The sequence below is a fragment of the Myxocyprinus asiaticus genome, chromosome 12 (genome assembly GCF_019703515.2).
Source record: "Myxocyprinus asiaticus isolate MX2 ecotype Aquarium Trade chromosome 12, UBuf_Myxa_2, whole genome shotgun sequence".
In the NCBI taxonomy this organism is placed as follows: domain Eukaryota; kingdom Metazoa; phylum Chordata; class Actinopteri; order Cypriniformes; family Catostomidae; genus Myxocyprinus; species Myxocyprinus asiaticus.
The window spans coordinates 34,217,261-34,235,854 of record NC_059355.1 but is presented as its reverse complement, the minus strand read 5'-3'; the positions used below and the strand labels follow the sequence as shown (position 1 = coordinate 34,235,854).

The 18,594-nt window shown below is 36.6% G+C and overlaps 1 protein-coding gene across 2 annotated transcripts; it reads left to right on the top strand.

Annotated features, from left to right (window-relative positions):
• The first annotated feature begins 328 nt into the window (after positions 1-328).
• Positions 329-16,832, top strand: LOC127448718 (cystathionine gamma-lyase-like). Of its 2 annotated transcripts, XR_007898575.1 has the most exons (13): positions 329-627; positions 2,102-2,183; positions 2,279-2,374; positions 2,504-2,613; positions 2,828-2,962; positions 4,433-4,490; positions 4,572-4,649; positions 5,795-5,947; positions 6,194-6,315; positions 6,407-6,459; positions 8,298-8,436; positions 9,415-9,589; positions 16,170-16,832. XR_007898575.1 is itself a non-coding variant. In XM_051711473.1 (12 exons), exons 1-12 carry the CDS (start codon positions 454-456, stop codon positions 16,182-16,184), a joined length of 1,215 nt encoding a protein of 404 aa, XP_051567433.1. In that variant the 5' UTR covers positions 336-453; the 3' UTR covers positions 16,185-16,832. The 2 variants fall into 2 exon arrangements, 1 of the variants encoding a protein (XP_051567433.1); XM_051711473.1 differs by lacking the exon at positions 9,415-9,589 and having other exon boundaries at positions 336-627.
• The last annotated feature ends 1,762 nt before the right edge of the window (positions 16,833-18,594 follow it).

Genomic DNA, 18,594 nt, shown 5'->3' with positions numbered 1-18,594 from the left:
CAACAGGAAAAAATTATTTTTCAAAAATGTCCTTTTTTAGCAATCCCTTACAACAGATGTAGATTTAACTGTCCAAATTAACTTTCTGACTAAAACTAAATAGCTGATTTCCATTTACAGACATACTGTAGATAGCTGGCAGACAGACATGGCAAAGTACTCAATAGGCAGCTATGAGAAGTTACAGCCATGTAAGTGATGCAGCATCAGATCGCTATCATTTGCGTGGTGCCCTGATCAAACACTCGTCACGTGGCACACTACGCCCCTGCGTAATCGCCAATCACTCCATTCCCTTACACTACACATACAGTGATTGGCGTAGAAGTGGGGTTTCGTTGTCATCATACCTTCCTGTTTAATGTAAACCGTTTTTCGTAAGAGAGAGAGCGGTTCACTCTTCTGTGATCTCAGGGACCTGGTATCTCATAAGCAGGCACATCCGGACTAGGCATGGCTTCACACATGCAGAACGACAGCTCAGCCGGCTTTCTACATGAGTTCAAGTCATTCGCCACAGATGCGATCCATGTTGGTTCGGAACCGGAGCAATGGAACTCTATGGCCGTAGTGCCTCCAATTTCATTGTCGACCACTTTTAAACAACATAGTCCCGGAAAACATGCGGTAGGTCATTTGGACATTTGGAAAGGGCTTGAAATGGCAAATACGTTAAAAGTTATTATGTTTTAAATCCGTTGTTGATAGACTGAGAGCTGATGTGGATATGAACCGAATGAGTGACAACAGAGCACGCGACTGTTTCTGTGATTAGCCTTCTCACTTCAGTATCGGTTTAATAGATCGTTTTCAGTGGAAATAAACGATCACAGGACTTTTAGTATGAAATAAAAATTAAATGGTGCATATTTATAGATTATACCAAGGGTAATTCCTTTAATGACCAACAGATATTGAGTTAAAGTTGTTAATCATTGTTGTCAGATTTATGTAGGTCTGTCATGGTGACTAAGCACAAAGTAAAATGAGGCTTCATCTCATCAAGACACTCGTGTAGAAACTGTTTAGCTTAATGTAGCTACTTTATTTCTAAAAAAAAAAAAAAAATCTAGATTTTTTTTTTTTTTAGATCCCTGGGGGACTTTGTTTATACATCGCATATTGTCAATATAATAAACTCAACATTTACCAAATAAACTTTTTAATTTTTAAACCACCACTCCTTTAGGTCGAGTAAAATGCTCGAGTTACAGGTTACATCAGCCGTGAGAACTGCCAGATGTTAAGATAAAAGCACAAGCCCGCCTATGTACACTCAAAAAATAATTGTAAGATTTACGCATTTCAGTTTCATAACAAAATTCCATCAAACTGAGTTGAGTAATCTTTAATAAAATCAATACTAAATATTAAGTTTTATTCAATTTTGTTAAACATTTAATGGAATTTTATGAAATGTAAAATGTATGATTTATTTATTTTTTTTATCCCCTTTTCCCCCCAATTTTGGAATGCCCAATTCCCACTACTAACTAGGTCCTTGTGGTGGCGCAGTTGCCTCCACTTCTGAGACTGTCAATCTGCACATCTTATCACGTGGTTCACTGTGCATGACACCGTGGAGACTCACAGCATGTGGAGGCTCATGCTATTCTCCGCGATCCACGCACAACTTACCACGCGCCCCATTGAGAGCGAGAACCAATTAATCGTGACCACGAGGAGGTTACCCCATGTGACTCTACCCTCCCTAGCAACCAGGCCAATTTGGTTGCTTAGGAGACCTGGTTGGAGTCACTCAGCACTCCCTGGATTCGAACTCGTGACTCCAGGGGTGGTAGTCAGCGTAAATACTCGCTGAGCTACCCAGGCCCCTCCAAAATGTATAACTCTTAGTTATACATTTAGGCTAATATATATGTGTTCTTTCTACTCCTACACCCTAATAATAACACCCTACTTTAATAAACTCCACAAACTTATTATAAAAAGTGTGTATTTTTTTAAATTATATTTAACCAAAAAATTCAATGAATTTTGATATCAGATTGATGTTTTGTTTTTTTTATCACTCTGATATTTGTACTGATTCATGCACAGTATTTTGTGTTTCACGATATTTTCTGATTTTATCTGCCAGGGTTTCGAGTACAGCAGGAGTGGAAATCCCACACGAAACTGTCTTGAAAGAGCGGTTGCTGCTTTGGATGGTGCACAATACTGTGAGACAAAATCAATCAGCAATACACAAATCTGATTTTATAAGCCATATGTACATATGTCAGTGTCATAAACTTAAAGCTGTCTGTCTTAATAGGCCTTGCTGTTGCCTCTGGGTTGGCTGCTTCTTTGACCATCACACATCTTTTTAAGACTGGAGATGGAATTCTGTCAATGAATGATGTTTATGGAGGTGAGTGATTGCTCCCAATAATAGTTGAATCAATGACACTATCGTGCTTAAAAAATAAAGTACAGGCCATTTAGCTGGGAGTGATACTGAATGTTTGTCACTTTTTTTTTTTTTTTTTTTCTTCACCAGGAACGAACCGCTATTTCAGAAAAATAGCTGCAGAAGTTGGTCTTGATATCTCTTTTGCTGACCTCACAAAGCTTGAGGTGCTAAAGGCAGCACTAAAACCAAATACAAAGGTACACATGGCCTTGGAGTTTTAACTAAAGAAAACAGGTTTTTCAAAGAATACAATCAAGTTTAGAAGTGTTCAATTTTCTAGACTTGTAACATAGGATGGTGAGATGACGGGGAAATATTTAATTGCAGGATTAAACCTGGAAAAACACTAAGAAGGCACTATGTAATTAAGTAAATTGGATACTAAATATTGTATTTTACCTATTTTTGCAGATGGTTTGGATTGAAACTCCCACAAACCCTACTATGAAGGTAGTGGACATTCAGGCCTGTGCAGACATTGTCCATGAGCACAACAAGGACACAATAGTTGTTGTGGACAACACTTTCATGTCGGCCTACTTCCAGGTATAAACATATAAATGTATTTTTATAGCTAATACTTACCCATGTATTTATACCTTACCCATGTATTCTAATACTTGGCAATATGACTTTTGTGCATTGTACTTTTGGTTGGACTTGGGAACAAACTTTATTTTTAAACACTAAATAAGGGCATTTTAATAAACACTGAACACACAACACACTCTCATGGTGAAATCGTCAGGATTCGTACGACTTTTCTAAATTTGGCTAATTCGTATGATATCGTGCGACTGCACTCATTTGAATTCCTACGACTTTCACTACAGCCAATGACGTTGCTGGACATCGTTTCCATCAAAATGCTACAATTACTTGCTTCTGTCACACACAACAGCTTCCTATCATGTTTACACACTCTACTGATTGGTTAAGTTTAGATAAGGGGTTTGGGTAAGGGCATAATATTAATAAGTATGTCCTTAACGCCTCATGCATTGAACTCACCCTTCTGCATTAGGCATCCAGGAATTTGCACATGATGAAATCTTACGAGTTTATTCGGACAACATCGAATACCATACGAAGACCATACGAAATAGCCAACTCGTAAATTATGTAAAAATGTTCATGAGATTGGGTTGGAACATGGCGCTTGTTTAATTTAATCAAATGATCCAATAGCAGGGATGGAATTACACTTTAGAAATTAGATATTGATTTAAAGAAATAGTTCACCCAAAAATTAAAATTCTTTCATCATTTACTCCCCCTCATGCCATCCCAGATGTGTATGACTTTCTTTCTACTGCTGAACACAAACATTTTTTTTTAGAAGAATATTTCTGCTCAGTAGGTCCATACGATGCAAGTGAATGATGACCAAAACTTTGAAGCTCCAGAAAGCACATAAAGGCAGCATAAAAGTAATCTAAACGACTCCAGTGGTTTAATCCATTTCTTCTGAAACTACCAAAGCGGTTTTGGGTGAGAAAAGACCCAAAATGAAACTCCTCTTTCACTGTATATATTGTCATTACAGTTGCAAGGCACGATCATGATTTCAAGCTTGATTGCACTCCCTAGTGCTTGACGCATAAACAGAATGCTAGATGGCACTAGGAAGTGTAATTGAGCTTGAAATCATGATTGCCAAGGAGAATACTGTCAAGATTTATAGTAAAAAATAAGTAATATTTTGTAAAATCGGTTCTCACCCTGAATCAGTTGAATTGCTTCAGAAGACATGGATTAAACCACTGGAGTCATATGGATTATCTTTATGCTGCCTTTATGTGCTTTTTGGAGCTTCAAAGTTTTGGTCACCATTCACTTGCATTTTATGGACCTACAGAGCTGAAATATTCTTCTAAAGGTCTTCATTTTTGTTCTGCAGAAGAAAGAAAATCATATCCATCTAGAATGGCATAAGTGTTTGTAAATGATGAGAGAATTTTAATTTTTGGGTGAACTAACCCTTTAAAAATATTTAAAAATGTTTTACCTTAACAGCGCCCCCTGGCTCTTGGAGCGGACATCTGCATGTACTCCGCAACAAAATACATGAATGGTAAAAACACAAATGACAAAATAGGTGATCCTTTTATTTAAGATAAAGTAGATGAAATTTAAAGTATAAATGTAATTCTAGGTCACAGCGATGTTGTCATGGGGCTGATTTCTGTCAACCGTGAAGACCTCTATGAACGACTGACATTTTTGCAGAATGGTAAGGCACTACTAAATCACATGGTCTAAATCTACATCGAAACCTTTCAGGTTTAAGTAAAATAATCTTGCCAATAACATCCTCATATTTTTTTTTTATTTTTATTTATTTATTTTTTTTTTTTTTACATGCAAACAGCTGCTCTGTGGCTGACTGAATTAATGAAAGGAGGTCAAACTCTGAGACTTGATATCAAAAGGGCTGTAAAATTTGTATTTCTTAAGAGGTTTATTGCATGTGATATCAATGGAAAAGTTTATGACCCTTTGAAGTAATGCCAAATTAATAGACGGCTCTAATAAAAATATTTTTTTGTAGACACATTTGTCTTGCAACAAGGTGGCTTTTTTATAGCTTTGAATTTTTTTTCTTTGGCAACAGACTATCTCAAGGCATTTAAAAAGTGTTACATAATATAGAATTTAAAATAAATGGATTCCTCAAATACTTTTTTATTTTTGTCATATTATTTGCTGTTATAGAACTATCTGCTGTCTTTTGGGTGCCACAAAGACCTCAGGATCTCAGGAGGCCCCTAAACCTTAATATGCACGAAAAGCATGTCTGTTTATGTGTCAGAACCAGATCGCTCTTGTTTATTTTTTTTAATCGGGTAATTGCAAGGCCAAGGAATCATAGGCGACTGAGCCTATAACAAAAGATTGTTAAAGGTTCAGTTCTAATTTATAATGCAAAGGACTATGCAGAAAATATATTTGTTTTAACTTAAAAACAGGCCTTATGTTGACCGCTGTAACTTAACAAACAAGGAATTCTAGCAAGTATTAAGTTCTCTATTTTATGTATGACCTGTTGGAGGTCTTTTGCAAGACATAAAAATGCCTTTCATTCACTTGAAAAGAAGTTACTACTTTTCAATTGAACGTAATATCCTGTTCTAAACTCCGTTGGTAAAATGTCCTTATTGTCATAACCTGTACACTCATTGCTGAACCGGAATGTAAAATTTCCTTAAGCCTTCAAGTGATTTTCAAAATGCAAAGCCAGAGGAAATAAAATGCCTTTTTTTTTTTTTTTTCACAATCTCAAGCTGGAATCAACAACAGAGCAGAAGTATGTTATAAAAACTGTTTGAGGAAGTTTTAAGTTTTATTTTCAGTTTTCTTTTTCTCTTTTTATTTCAGCCCTTGGAGCTGTGCCATCTCCATTTGACTGCTATATGTGCAATCGAGGTCTGAAGACACTTCACTTAAGAATGAAGCAGCACTTTAAGAATGCACTGGCTGCGGCACAGTTTCTGGAGGCCGACCCACGGGTGGACAAAGTCATCTTCCCAGGTGTCTATGATAGAGCCATTATCATGACTTTAAGTAACAATTAATAATTGCCGCAAAACCCCTATCAATTTAACAATTAATGAGAAAGTATGTAAACATTCCAACAAATACATAGTACTGTGTGATATTAAAACCTGTACCAGTGCTTGAGCAGTATACTACCACTAGGGAGCATTCTTGAACCGTATTCTTCAGAATTGAGATTCTGAACCAGACTTGATTGACTTAGCTCTTTTTCTCTGTCAGGTCTTCCATCACACCCTCAACATGAGCTAACAAAGAGACAGTGCACAGGCTGTCCTGGGATGATCAGCTTCTACATCAAAGGAAAACTTGAGCACGCCACAGCTTTCCTTAGCAATCTAAAGGTAATTTAGTCTTCAAGGCAGATCAGTGACATGTTGTTTGAAAGAGAGACTGATTTTGTTAAAATAATCTATGTTGTGCTCTGCATTACAGTTGTTTGCACTTGCTGAAAGTCTAGGTGGTTACGAGAGTCTAGCTGAGCACCCGTAAGTATTAAATGCACTACTGTCCTTTGTCATTTTAGTGTCATTTTACTAATATTTGTACTAGAAGTAATAACAGTGGTTCTCATTCACTAACTGTGCACATGCACGTATGTGTGAGTTACTCTAGAGTGTGAAAATTAAAACCAACTCAAACCACTTCACAAGTTCTTGGTGACCTTTAGATATATTTTATCAGTAACAATTGTATAACTAAGTGTAGCCCTACAATTAGTCTTATTTCAGAGTAACAAAAATTATGTGCTTTGAAATATGATCACACTTTGTCTAGGCCTATATAACATTTGTATATTTGGCTTAATCTTGCTGTTCTCTTTAGAGAGTGCTGTGTGAGGCCTTATTTGGAGATGGTTTGGGCGTGAATTATGCTAATTGCTAACAGCAGCAATGCACTCCCTCATTTAGAATAATCTGAATTCCTCAACATTTGAACGTAACAAGAAATGTATGTGCATTTGTGCCTGTTGGGAATTTGGTGAAAATTTAGCCAACAAGACACATTAAAGAGATATTTCACCCCAAAATTAAAATTCTCTCATTTACTCAACCTCATGCCATCCCAGATGTGTACGATTTTCTTTCTTCTGCATAACACAAAGATTAAGAAAAATATCTCAGCTCATTAGGTCCTCACAATGCAAGTGAATAGTGACCAGGACTTTGAAGCTCCAAAAAGCACATAAAGGCAGCATAAATGTAATCCATATCTCCAGTGGTTATCTTAAGCGATATGATAACTATGGGTGAGAAACAGATACATTTTTACGTTTTTTTTAACACTATTATTTCCACTTTTACTTCTTCTTTTGTTTTTGGCTATTCACATTCTTCATGCATATTGCCAACCTACTGGGCAAGGAGTAGAATTCATAGTATAGTGTATAAGGACTTATACTGATGGATCTGTTTCTCACCCACACCTATCATATCGCTTCAGAAGATATGGATTTAACCACTGGAGTTATGGATTACTTTTAGGCTGCCTTTATGTCCTTTTTGGAGCTTCAGATTTCTGGCCATCATTCACTTGCATTGTATGGACCTACAGAGCTGAGGTATTCTTCTAAAAATCTTAATTTGTGTTTAGCAGAAGAAAGCAAGTCACACATCTGGTATGGCATGAGCGTGAGTAAATGATGAAAATTTTTTTTTTTGGGTGAACTTATCCCTTTAAGTATACTATTTACTAGTTTTCTTGTTTGGTTGTAAAGTGTATGTGTGCAAGTATTCATGGTTGTTATTAGTGTGTTTTTATCTGTGAGTCCTAAAAAATACATCACTTCCTCAATACAATCTCAACACAAAAGTCTAAATCTAAGAGGGATTGATTTCTTATGACCGCAAGGGGGCGTGAGTTCTTCAACGTTGTAGTGAAAAATTGCAAAAACTACACTTCTGTTGTCTAACCAGGTTGCGTCAATGTAGATTGTTTTTCAACTGGAAAGAATGGAACATATCTTTAGGCTATATCAGTTGGACTTCAATGTAAATACAAAGATCGAGGCACTCCATATAAACAGATGGTTTATTAAAGAGCATAATGACAGATTTAGATGACTTGTGGTCAGAAAAAATCAGTCAAAAGTAATTCACTAGAATCTCAGTAGTGTATTTCAGAACTCTGAACTGTCAATTATCGGTCACTAAGTCATTCTTGTTTTGTTTCTTTCCATGACAAGCGTTACCATAATTTATCCTGGAACACAGATTTCAATCAATCGATGAATCGAGGGGTTCAATAACCTAATTTGGGGGGAATATCTCATTCACATTCCATTTCCCATGGTGCACTTTCTATCTTTTGGTGCATTCTTTTCCAGAGCAATAATGACTCATGCTTCAGTGAGTGAGAATGAAAGGAAGGAGCTGGGCATCAGTGATACACTTATTCGTCTGTCTGTGGGCCTGGAGGATGAGGAGGATATTATTGCTGATCTTGAACAAGCTCTCAGTGCTGCTGTGAGTATTTTGCAACAGAAGTGAGGACAAGCAGTCTTTGTCTCAAAACATCCTAGGTTAAACCTTAAATTCAGCTTCCTTCTGTCTCCTTCGGCGTCGTTTTATAGACACACTTTATACATTTTATATATATTTTATATATATATATATATATATATATATATATATATATATATATATATATATATATATACACACAGTGACCACAAAAAGTATTTGGATGCTTAAGCCACACTTAAAAATGTATGTTTTTTTTTTTTTTTTTTTTTTTTTATATATATATATATATATATATATATATATATATATATATATATATATTTTTTTTATCACTTACAATTTATTGATTCCATACTCAAAATAACAAACAGCACATGAAAACACGGAATCAACTTTTATCAATATATGCATTTTTAATGATCCAGAATGCAGCAGCACGTCTGGTCTTTAATGAACCAAAGAGAGCACATGTTACACTACTCCTTGTCTCTCTCCACTGGCTATCGGTTGATGCACGTATCAAATTCAAGGCTCTGATGCTGGCATACAGAACAGTTACTGGGTCTGCTCCAGCATACCTAAAATCATTTATGCAGAGCTATGCGCCCACTAGAAATCTGCGGTCGGCTAAGGAACGTCGCCTTGTTGTACCAACACAAAGAGGCACCAAAACACTTTCCCGGACTTTCACTTTCTAGTGATACTTTAATACAGCACTTTTCATACCACTGTCTCCTAAGATGATTCGCTTATGTTTTCCTCTCTTGTAAGTCGCTTTGGATAAAAGTGTCTGCCAAATGAATAAATGTAAATGTAAATGCCCCCCCACTATAAACAGACTGTCCAAAGAAAATACTCGATGACATAAAGACATAAAAATTAACCAACAAAAAAGAAAAAGGGTTCCACATATTAATGAATTACAAATATATAACCCAAACTGTCCCTCTCCACTGTTCTTCCCTGGCAACCCTTTAGGAAGGCCAAATAAGTGCCCCACTTCTTGCCGTAAGCACCCAAACTGCCCAGCCGTCTATGCGGCATCTTTTCAAAAGCTGCCACTCTGCCCAGCTCGGTGCATTACTCATGAAATGAGGGCACACCAGCCGACTTCCATCCCCCAAGAATCACCTTCCTGCCGATCATCACGCTGGTAAGGACCCAGTTTTTTATTATGTGTTTGTTCCCTACGTTAATACCCGCCCCATCACCCAGAATACAAAGTCTGGGGCAGAATAAAATCTGAGTGCTCAAGACCTCACAGACATAACTCTGAACCCTCGACCAAAACTCTTGAATCTTAGTACAGAACCAAAAAACATGGGCTATGTCCCCATCCTCCAAATGGCATCACCGGCAAGTAGGTGTGTCTTTAAGGCCAAGCCTATACAATCTAGAGGGAGTCCAATAAAAAACTATGCAGAATCTTAAATTGAATGAGGTGCACCCTTGCATCTCTAGACATAGACTTGACATTTTTAAAAATCCTACCCCATTCTTCATCCTCCAATACTAAATTCAAGTCTTTCTCCCATAACTTAAGAGATGTTAAAACCCCATCCACTAAACTCTGAACTAGCCAGGAATAGTACGCTGAAGCCTCGTGACCCTTTCCAAAAGCAGCAAGCACCATCTCAAGAGTGTCTGCCGCTTTAGGGGACTGCGTACTACACCCAAAGGTGGTACAAAGTAGATGGCACAGCTGTAAATACCTGAAGATTTGAGATCTGGGAATCCCAAACCACTGTATAATATTTTCAAAGGATCTCAATGGTCCATTTTCATACAGGTCACCCAGTGTAGCAACTTCCTTCTCAATCCATTCTGTCCAGCGGAAAGGGGACTTGTTAATGCACAATTTAGTGTTTAACCAAATACTTGCGGCAATGTTCAGGTAAATGTCCGAACTAAACACGCAGGAAACTTATGTCCACACTAAATGCATGTGCGAGATAACGGGACGTGTCTTTACTTCTCCGGGCAGCTAGGTAAAAAGACTTTGCAATGGCAAGATAGGGGCAAGGACCTCCTGTTCAATAAAGAGCCAGGGAGGGGCTCTCTCAGGTGGAAGCGACCAATGAGCCAAATGTCTGAGACCAAAAGCATAATACTTAAACAAAACCTTGGGAGACCTAACCCACCTTTGTCAGTTGGCCTGTGTAACTTATTAAAATGCATCCATAGATGTTTACCATTCCAGATAAAGGATTTAGCTATACTATCATTTTATTTCAAATAAAAGAGGGGAACTTCAGTGGGGAGAGACTGTAGTAGGTAGTTGAATTTTGGAATATAATTCATTTTAATAAAATTAACCTTCCCAATCATAGATAAATGTAATGAAGCCCGCCTGTCCACATTGCTCAAACCTTTTTATTAAAGGGTCAAAATTAACTCTAACTAAATCACACAAATTTGCGGGGAATAAATACCCAAATACTTAATGCCCTGTTTGGGCCACTGGAAGGCACCCGGCTGGAAAGCCGTTACTGGCAGTACGCTTTCAGAGCCAAAGCTTCGGATTTAGACCAATTAACTCCGTATCCTGAGAATATTTTGCTCAGTCGTCAGTTTAGGGAGTTCTAATGGTTCCACAAAGTTTCTAATATCTTCATCAGTAGTGGAAGACTTGGAACTATAGAGATCAAGATAGAATTCTTTAAAAGCCTTATTAATATCAATGGCTGAGGTAAATATTTCACCACCAGCAGATTTCACTGAGGGAATGGTAGGAAAAAGACACTTTCTGTTTTATATATCTAGCCAGAAGCTTCCCTGCTTTGTCCCCCGACTCAAAGTATGACTGTCTTGCCCTGAATAGCCCAAACTCCACCTTCCATGACAAAATAGTGTTATATCTATATTTCAATTGGGTCAATTCTCTGAGGCCATCAGACGACATTTGGCGCTTCAGCTCTGCACTTTTAATATTCCCTTCCAACTCCACGAGTTCTCATGCTTTGGATTTTTTGGTGAATGAGGCATACTGTATGATCCGACCCCTAAGAACTGCCTTAAGTGCCTCCCAAGCCATGCCAGTTGGTCTCTATATAAACATTGATTTCAGCCTTTAACATTTGTTGGAATTCAGGATTTGAAAAGTGATACATTATCAACTAAATCAACTATATGATTTCTTTTTCTCCGTATGTGGCAATACCTCTAAACACACCAGGGCGTGAGCTGAGACTAAGATGTTTCCAATTGAGCAATCAACAACAGATGAAATGAGGGACTAAGATATAAAAAAAAAATAAAAATAAAATCTATTCTAGAAAACATCTTATGGACTGATGAAAAAAATTTATAGTCCCTACCAGATGGGTTCAACAGTCTACAAATATCTGTAAGACCAGGATTTTTACACATCCTATGAAGCGTCACTGTTGCTCTAGGTGGCTTACACACTTTTGCTTCACTATGATCAAGGATTAAGTCCGTCAAAATATTAAAGTCTCCTCCCAATAGTATATCATGAGGGGTGCCAGCGGCTTGCAACATCCCTTCAAGATCTATAAAAAAAGCCCTGATCATCAGTGTTAGGTGCGTAAATATTAGCCAAAATCAGACTTTGCTCCTGAATTTCTGCTAAAACAATACTGACTCTTCCTAATTTATCTTTAATCTGTTTGAGACATTTGAATTGTAGATGTTTACTTATCAGTGTAATGACTCCCCTGCTCTTACTTGAGCCAGCATTAAAGAAAACATGTCCACCCCATATCTTCCCAAATTTTTCAACTTCCTGCGGGGAAAGATGCATTTTTTGAAGAAACACTATATCATATTTCTTACGTTTAAGAAGAGAAATAACCTTCCTTCATTTTATGGGGTGCCCCAACTCACATTCCATGTGGAGAGAGACAATCCACTCATACTAATATTTTGACATATTAGAAAAAATAGATTGCGTGTCAAAAAATAAGAATTATAAAGACCACATTAGTGCAACAATCAAACCCAGAGCCTCCCCCTGAACCAAACAAACAGAAAAAAGAAAAACGTGCGCATTAACCCTGCGCACAACAGCGCCAACCGACGTCATCCCTCTAAACTCAAACAGTCCACGTATGCCTACGAGAGCCCCCGCAACAAATTTGCCGTCAGATTGCTCAAGTCCGGTGTTTCTATACAAAATTTGTAAAACAGAATTACACAGAAGATAATCTATAAAACAAACTCCAGACAATAGGCAGGATAAACATAAAGAACGTGTAGATTCATCCACAAAATTGTCCCGAAGGAGTGCTGCTACACAAAACGACTCCAGTCGCTAGGCGGAACCAGCACAAAAAGAAACAAAAAAGGTGCTCCTCTTCCTCGGACGGTCAAATGAATGTTCAGTGAGTCGGTCCACTCGGCTGCAACATGAGTATCAACAAATGACTGACTCACTCCATTGACTTTATGAAGGACAGTGCTTGTTGTGGGCATGTAAATGTTTTATTGCCATCCTTATCATGACCTCGCATGGCGTCACGTGACTCCAGTGGTATTTAAAAAAAATAAAAAATATAGTACAAAAACAGATTTCAAGCAAAACATTTCACAAAGAAGTTGTTTTGAAATTCTAAAATAATAGATATATAAAATGAAGTAAATGAGAAAGCATTGTCACTTTTTGGTTGTCATGTTCTTGCAGAATTTGTCCATAGTTAAAGGGATAGTTCACCCAGAAATGAAAATTCTCTCATCATTTACTCATCCTCATTCCATCCCAGATGTGAATTACTTTCTTTCTTATGCAGAACACAAATGAAGATTTTTAGCAGAATATTTCAGCTCTGTAGGTCCATACAATGCAAGTGAATGGGTGCCAAAATTTGAAGCTCCAAAATACACATAAAGGCAGCATAAAAATAATCCATATGACTCCAGTGGTTAAATCCATGTGTTTAATATGATATGATAGGTGTGGGTGAGAAACAGACCAATATTTAAGTAATTGTTTGCCATAAATTCTCCTCTCTGCCCAGTAGGGTGCGATTATGCACGAAGAATGTGAATCACCAAAAACAGAAGAAAGTGAAGGAAAAAGGTCTTAAATATTGATCATGTCTCACCCTCTGTTTCTCATCATATCACTTCACAAGATATGGATTTAACCACCAGAGTCGTCTGGAGTACTTTTATATTGACCTTATGTGGATTTTGGAGCTTCAAAATTTTGCCGCCCATTTACTTGCATTGTATGGACCTACAGAGCTGAGATATTCTTCTGAATGTCTTCATTTGTGTTCAGCAGAAGAAAGAAAGTCATTCACATCTGGGATGGCATGAGGGTGAGTAAATGATGAGAGAATTTTCATTTTTGGGTGAACTAACCCTTTAATGTGATGAACTACACCTATGGTTACTCTGCTAGGACACCTGTGAAAACTTGAGGGAAACTGACATCCAATAAAAATGACTTTAAAACAAGTTGGTTGAAGTGAAGTTACCATCATTTGCTTTGGATTGATGTTTTCAATTTAATGCAGTGGCATCCAGAAATTAAGTGTCCAGAAATGTTTTGGGGGCACTGTTTACATATAAACACATTGTACATGTACTTGTGGACTTGAACAGGACAAACAAACACTTCCAGTCCCACTGGTCATAACTAGATCTACTTTCAAGGTAAAAACAAATCGCTGTGCAGATGGCCAGTGCATTATCTCTAAATGGCTCCAAGGGTATTATTTCCATGCTGAAGATCTTATTCGTAATTTGTGCCCAGTTCTATATATAGTGCTACAATTTCTGCCCAAAGGTGCTTTCAGACATTAAATTGTGCATTCTCATGTTAATTGATTTTATTCCCGTTTAATGATTCAAAACCTGTGTCAACAGGGAGATCATTTCGGGCCATAAAGTTCAGCGAGCCATCTCTGAGAGTGCAGGCTATTTCTCTCCCCCCCCCCGACCCCCTTCTCTTAAGTGCACTGCAAAATAAGGTTCAAGGAAATAAAGACAAATGGACTCGGGTCAGAGTCTGACAATTATTCCCATAGAAACACATTTGTGCAATAAAGGTAGGGGTAGAGGAGGCTACAGCAGTGGCTTTGCTGTGTTTGGTCTCTTGGGAACCAAGCCGTGTTCGGTCTCTTTGACCATGAAATCACAGAAGTGCAGGCCTGTGAGCCAATGCCTATTAGAGAGCAAAGGTGCTGCAGCTTAGTCCGATAAGATTTGTGCACAGGTATACCTCATGCCCCATTATTATGAAAATCTGATAATCGGGTCTCAGAGGTGAGGGCCTACTACTCTTCTAACAATTCAATGCCAGCAGCACTATGGTTTTCAGTTCCAGATCTAATCCCTTTGATGTGCTTTGCTGCTCATCTGTAGAGATGGAAATGAAATCAAGACATGTATCTCATTTATATCCAATATCCTCCTGAGATCATTACAAAAAGAGCCTTTGTGATTTGTGGTGTGTTTTAATTCAATATAACATAAGGTCTGTGGGGGAAAATTCCATTAGGTCCTGGCACGTAGCTTGCTTTGCAGAGATATAGATCTTCAGTCTCTTTTATTCCCTCTGAAAACCATAGGTTGCACTTTGGTGAGGTTAAGAGCTGTTGGGGTTTTTAATGACTGAATATGCTAATATTCACTGCATTTATTGAACAACTCTCAATGGTGAGCTTCAAATGACTCCCTCCTTGGTGGGGTGGTATTTCAACTAGTTGGTAGGGATCGTGGGGTACTGCTCATCATCTAGCCATGGAACTGAGGAGAAACCTTAAAGGAACATTGCCATACAAAGCCATAATGTTGTAACTGCCCAAACAGTGAAACTGAGAAAATAGCGATTGTCCTGCCAAATGTTGATTGTTAAATAGTCTCACTCTGTTTTCTATGAATCTGAGGATTGTTGAACCAAACCTGTCTGCAAAGGTACAGATCATATTCTAAGAGACCCAATTTTGGTTACAACTAAATTTTAACAAAATTTCTAGTAACTATGTTTTGCCTTTGCATTTAGCTCAGGGCAGAATAGTTCAACCCAAAAATTTAAATTCCATCAACCACACACCCTAATGTTGTTCTAAACTGGTATTCTTTTATTTTTTAAAAGCTGAAAGTTTTTGAAAAGTCTTCATGCAGGGTTTTAAAAAAAAAAAAAAAAAAAAAAAAAATTTTTTTTTATAAATCACCACAACTGTCGAGCTGTAAAAAGGAAAAAACTCCATTAAAGAATCAAATTCAAGCAGTTATTCACTGAAAATCTTCCCCTCTGCTGTAGCTCCCAAATCCCAGTCTCCATTCCGCATATTCAGTGTGCCACTTTTGAGTCTGAATGCAGACAATAATGAGATTTCGTAATTTTGGCAGAGGGGAAGAGTATCATGGAATAATTTGTTACATTTCTGTCTATTCCTCACATAAACGTATCATATGGCTTCAAAAGACTTTTAAAATAGCGCAAAAGTTACATGAATGATCCTTTATTTTTGTTGTTTTTTGTCCTTTTTGGTGTTTGACAGACATGGTCTGCATAAAAATTCTTCAGAAAATATCCTTTTGTATTACATATATTCCAAATGGCAGCATGTAGGTTTGGAATGCCATGATGGTGAGTAATTAATGACAATTAAATTTTTATTTTTATTTTTTATTAACTATTCCTTTAAATAATACTTATAAACTATACAAATGCTGATTTGATTATTATGGTACAATTAAAAAAAATGTTTAATATTTAAAATATTTTGTTTTATAAAAAATTTGTTTCTTCTTTAAAACAGCATCCAAAGAAATAAGAGTCAAATCAAGATAGTCCAGGACAACAGTGATCCCACATCTGAATGAGACCAGGACACCTTTTTTGGCACATTATTAATGTACTTAAAGTATATGACAATTATGCTTGGGGGGGGCATTGATTGATTTTGTCAGAAAACAAATATGCTCAAACTATTTTATGAATCAGCTCATTTGCCATGTTTTCATTCAAAATACTGGAGATACTCAGAAAATACTCAGATACTCTTTTGCTGCTTTTGCATTTGTTTTTTTTGTTGTTTTAATTATTGCTTGGTGAGGCTGTGGGATGTTAACCAAGAGAGGCTCAACAATTATTACATTTTAAATATAGGAAAATGTTGGGACTGTAAGGGAATTCAGGCATCATGCAAATAATTATTTTTATTTTATTCTTTATATTAAGAGAGGAATCAACATATGGTTGATTCTAAAAATGGTGCAACAATAGATACCTTCATCAAACAATGCACAATAAGTCTTTTTAAAACAAAGAAAATGCACAGTCACCATTAGTCAACATTAAAATCACATCTATTGTTTACAATTTAAATTGATCTTGGCTAGACACTTTTCAATTGTGAAAGGGTCATATTGAATCTTTGTCTGTGCTACCAGATTCATTAAAAGCAATTTGTAGTCTCTTCTTCCCTGTTTGTTTCTGTTTTTCCTTCTTCCTGAACATCTTTGATGGTTGTGCATCATAAACAATCTCTTTGAAATCATAATCATATTGAGCCGATCACAGTGTGAGTGTATCAACATCATCAATAATGCTACAATACAAGACAATGACATTAGATTGAGAATTATTTATCTTCAGGACTAGTTTTTATCAGCATTTCATTTTATGTCAAGGATGGACATGACATAGTAATTATTTTGCTTGCGAACTGTGGCGTTATGACAACTCTAATTTTCATCCTTTCATTTCCTGCAATCTAGGATTTTTAGCATATACTGTAAGAAGCACTAGACTAGATAAAGCAAATATTAGAAAAATAATATTCCATTAGGATGGTAATTTGTTTTTCAATGCATAGCAGGCCCACCGAATAGACAAATGATGTACAATTTAATTCAGTTCTGTCAATGTCAATATATAATGCATTAGGGCTGCAACTAACGATTATTTTGATAATCGATTAATCTAACGATTATTAGAACGATTATTCGACTATTTAGCGATTATTGCAATGATTAATCGTTAGCTCTTAACCGATTATTCAGCTTGTGCCCCTACTTAAAAGGTTGTACTAAACATGCTTACAATTAAGAGGACGAAATCACCTTTTAAAAATAGCTCTAAATGACATTAACTTAATTAAAGGGAAACAATACTTTAAGTTTAATTCAGTAAAGAAATTCACTGCAAAACATCCTATTTTTATCAAGTGATTTTGTCTTGTTTTCCATTTAAAATTGTCTAAAAATCCTTAAAACAAGATACATATACTTGAGAAGCAACATATAAGATATTTAGACTTGCTTTAAGAGAATGTATCTTAAATATAAGTGTATTTTTTCACTTGGTTATACTTCTGCGAATGCAGTAAAGACAAAATATACTTATATTCAAGATCTGTTCTCAAAAAGCAAGTCTAATGATCTTATATGCTGCTGCTCAGGTGAATGCATCTTTTTTTTTTTTAAAGGATTTTTAGATGTTTTAAAATATTTGTATTTTTAATTTTATTTTCAACATTCTCAGATAACATTTTATTCTTCTGCAGTATCTGCTAAAGAAAATGTATTTTGTTTTAAAGGAGTTTTAGATATTTACATTGGAAAACAAGCCAAAACAAAAACAAATCAAAAACGTATTTTGTTGCAGTGTATAATGGGTGGAAGACTACCCTCTCTCACCTTTCTGTTCACCTTGATCAATCTTTAACTCACAAAAAAAAACAAACTCTCTCGTATTAATAAAGCTGCATATTGCCAATTTTATTCTCGATAACAAATGCACAGTGACATTTATTATGATAAAATAAGTCGCAAGTCATCACGTTATAATCTAGCTGCAAATAAAAGATACATCACTTAAAAGATACATCACTAATAAAAATAAGAATAAAAAGATATACGAATTTAAAACTAAGTTTGTGGTGCCCCTTCAGTGGAAATGCTGAACAGGTGTACCAGGGATCCAAAGGTCGATCACCCCGTGATATGAAGCTGCCACCCCCATGACCTTTAATAACCACCTTCTTGCAGTCCTGATTCAGTTCACGCTGCCTCTCACATGACGTAAGTGCGCTGGCATGTTCAAATGAAAGCAAAACCAGTGAAGCTTGTTAACAGCGTTCTCTTGTAAACAAGCTGAAAGAAGTTCAACTTGGAAATGTGTGTTTCGAGATTCTCACGTTCGGTTGCAGTCTGTTGTGTTCTTTCTGATTGAACAGCCCC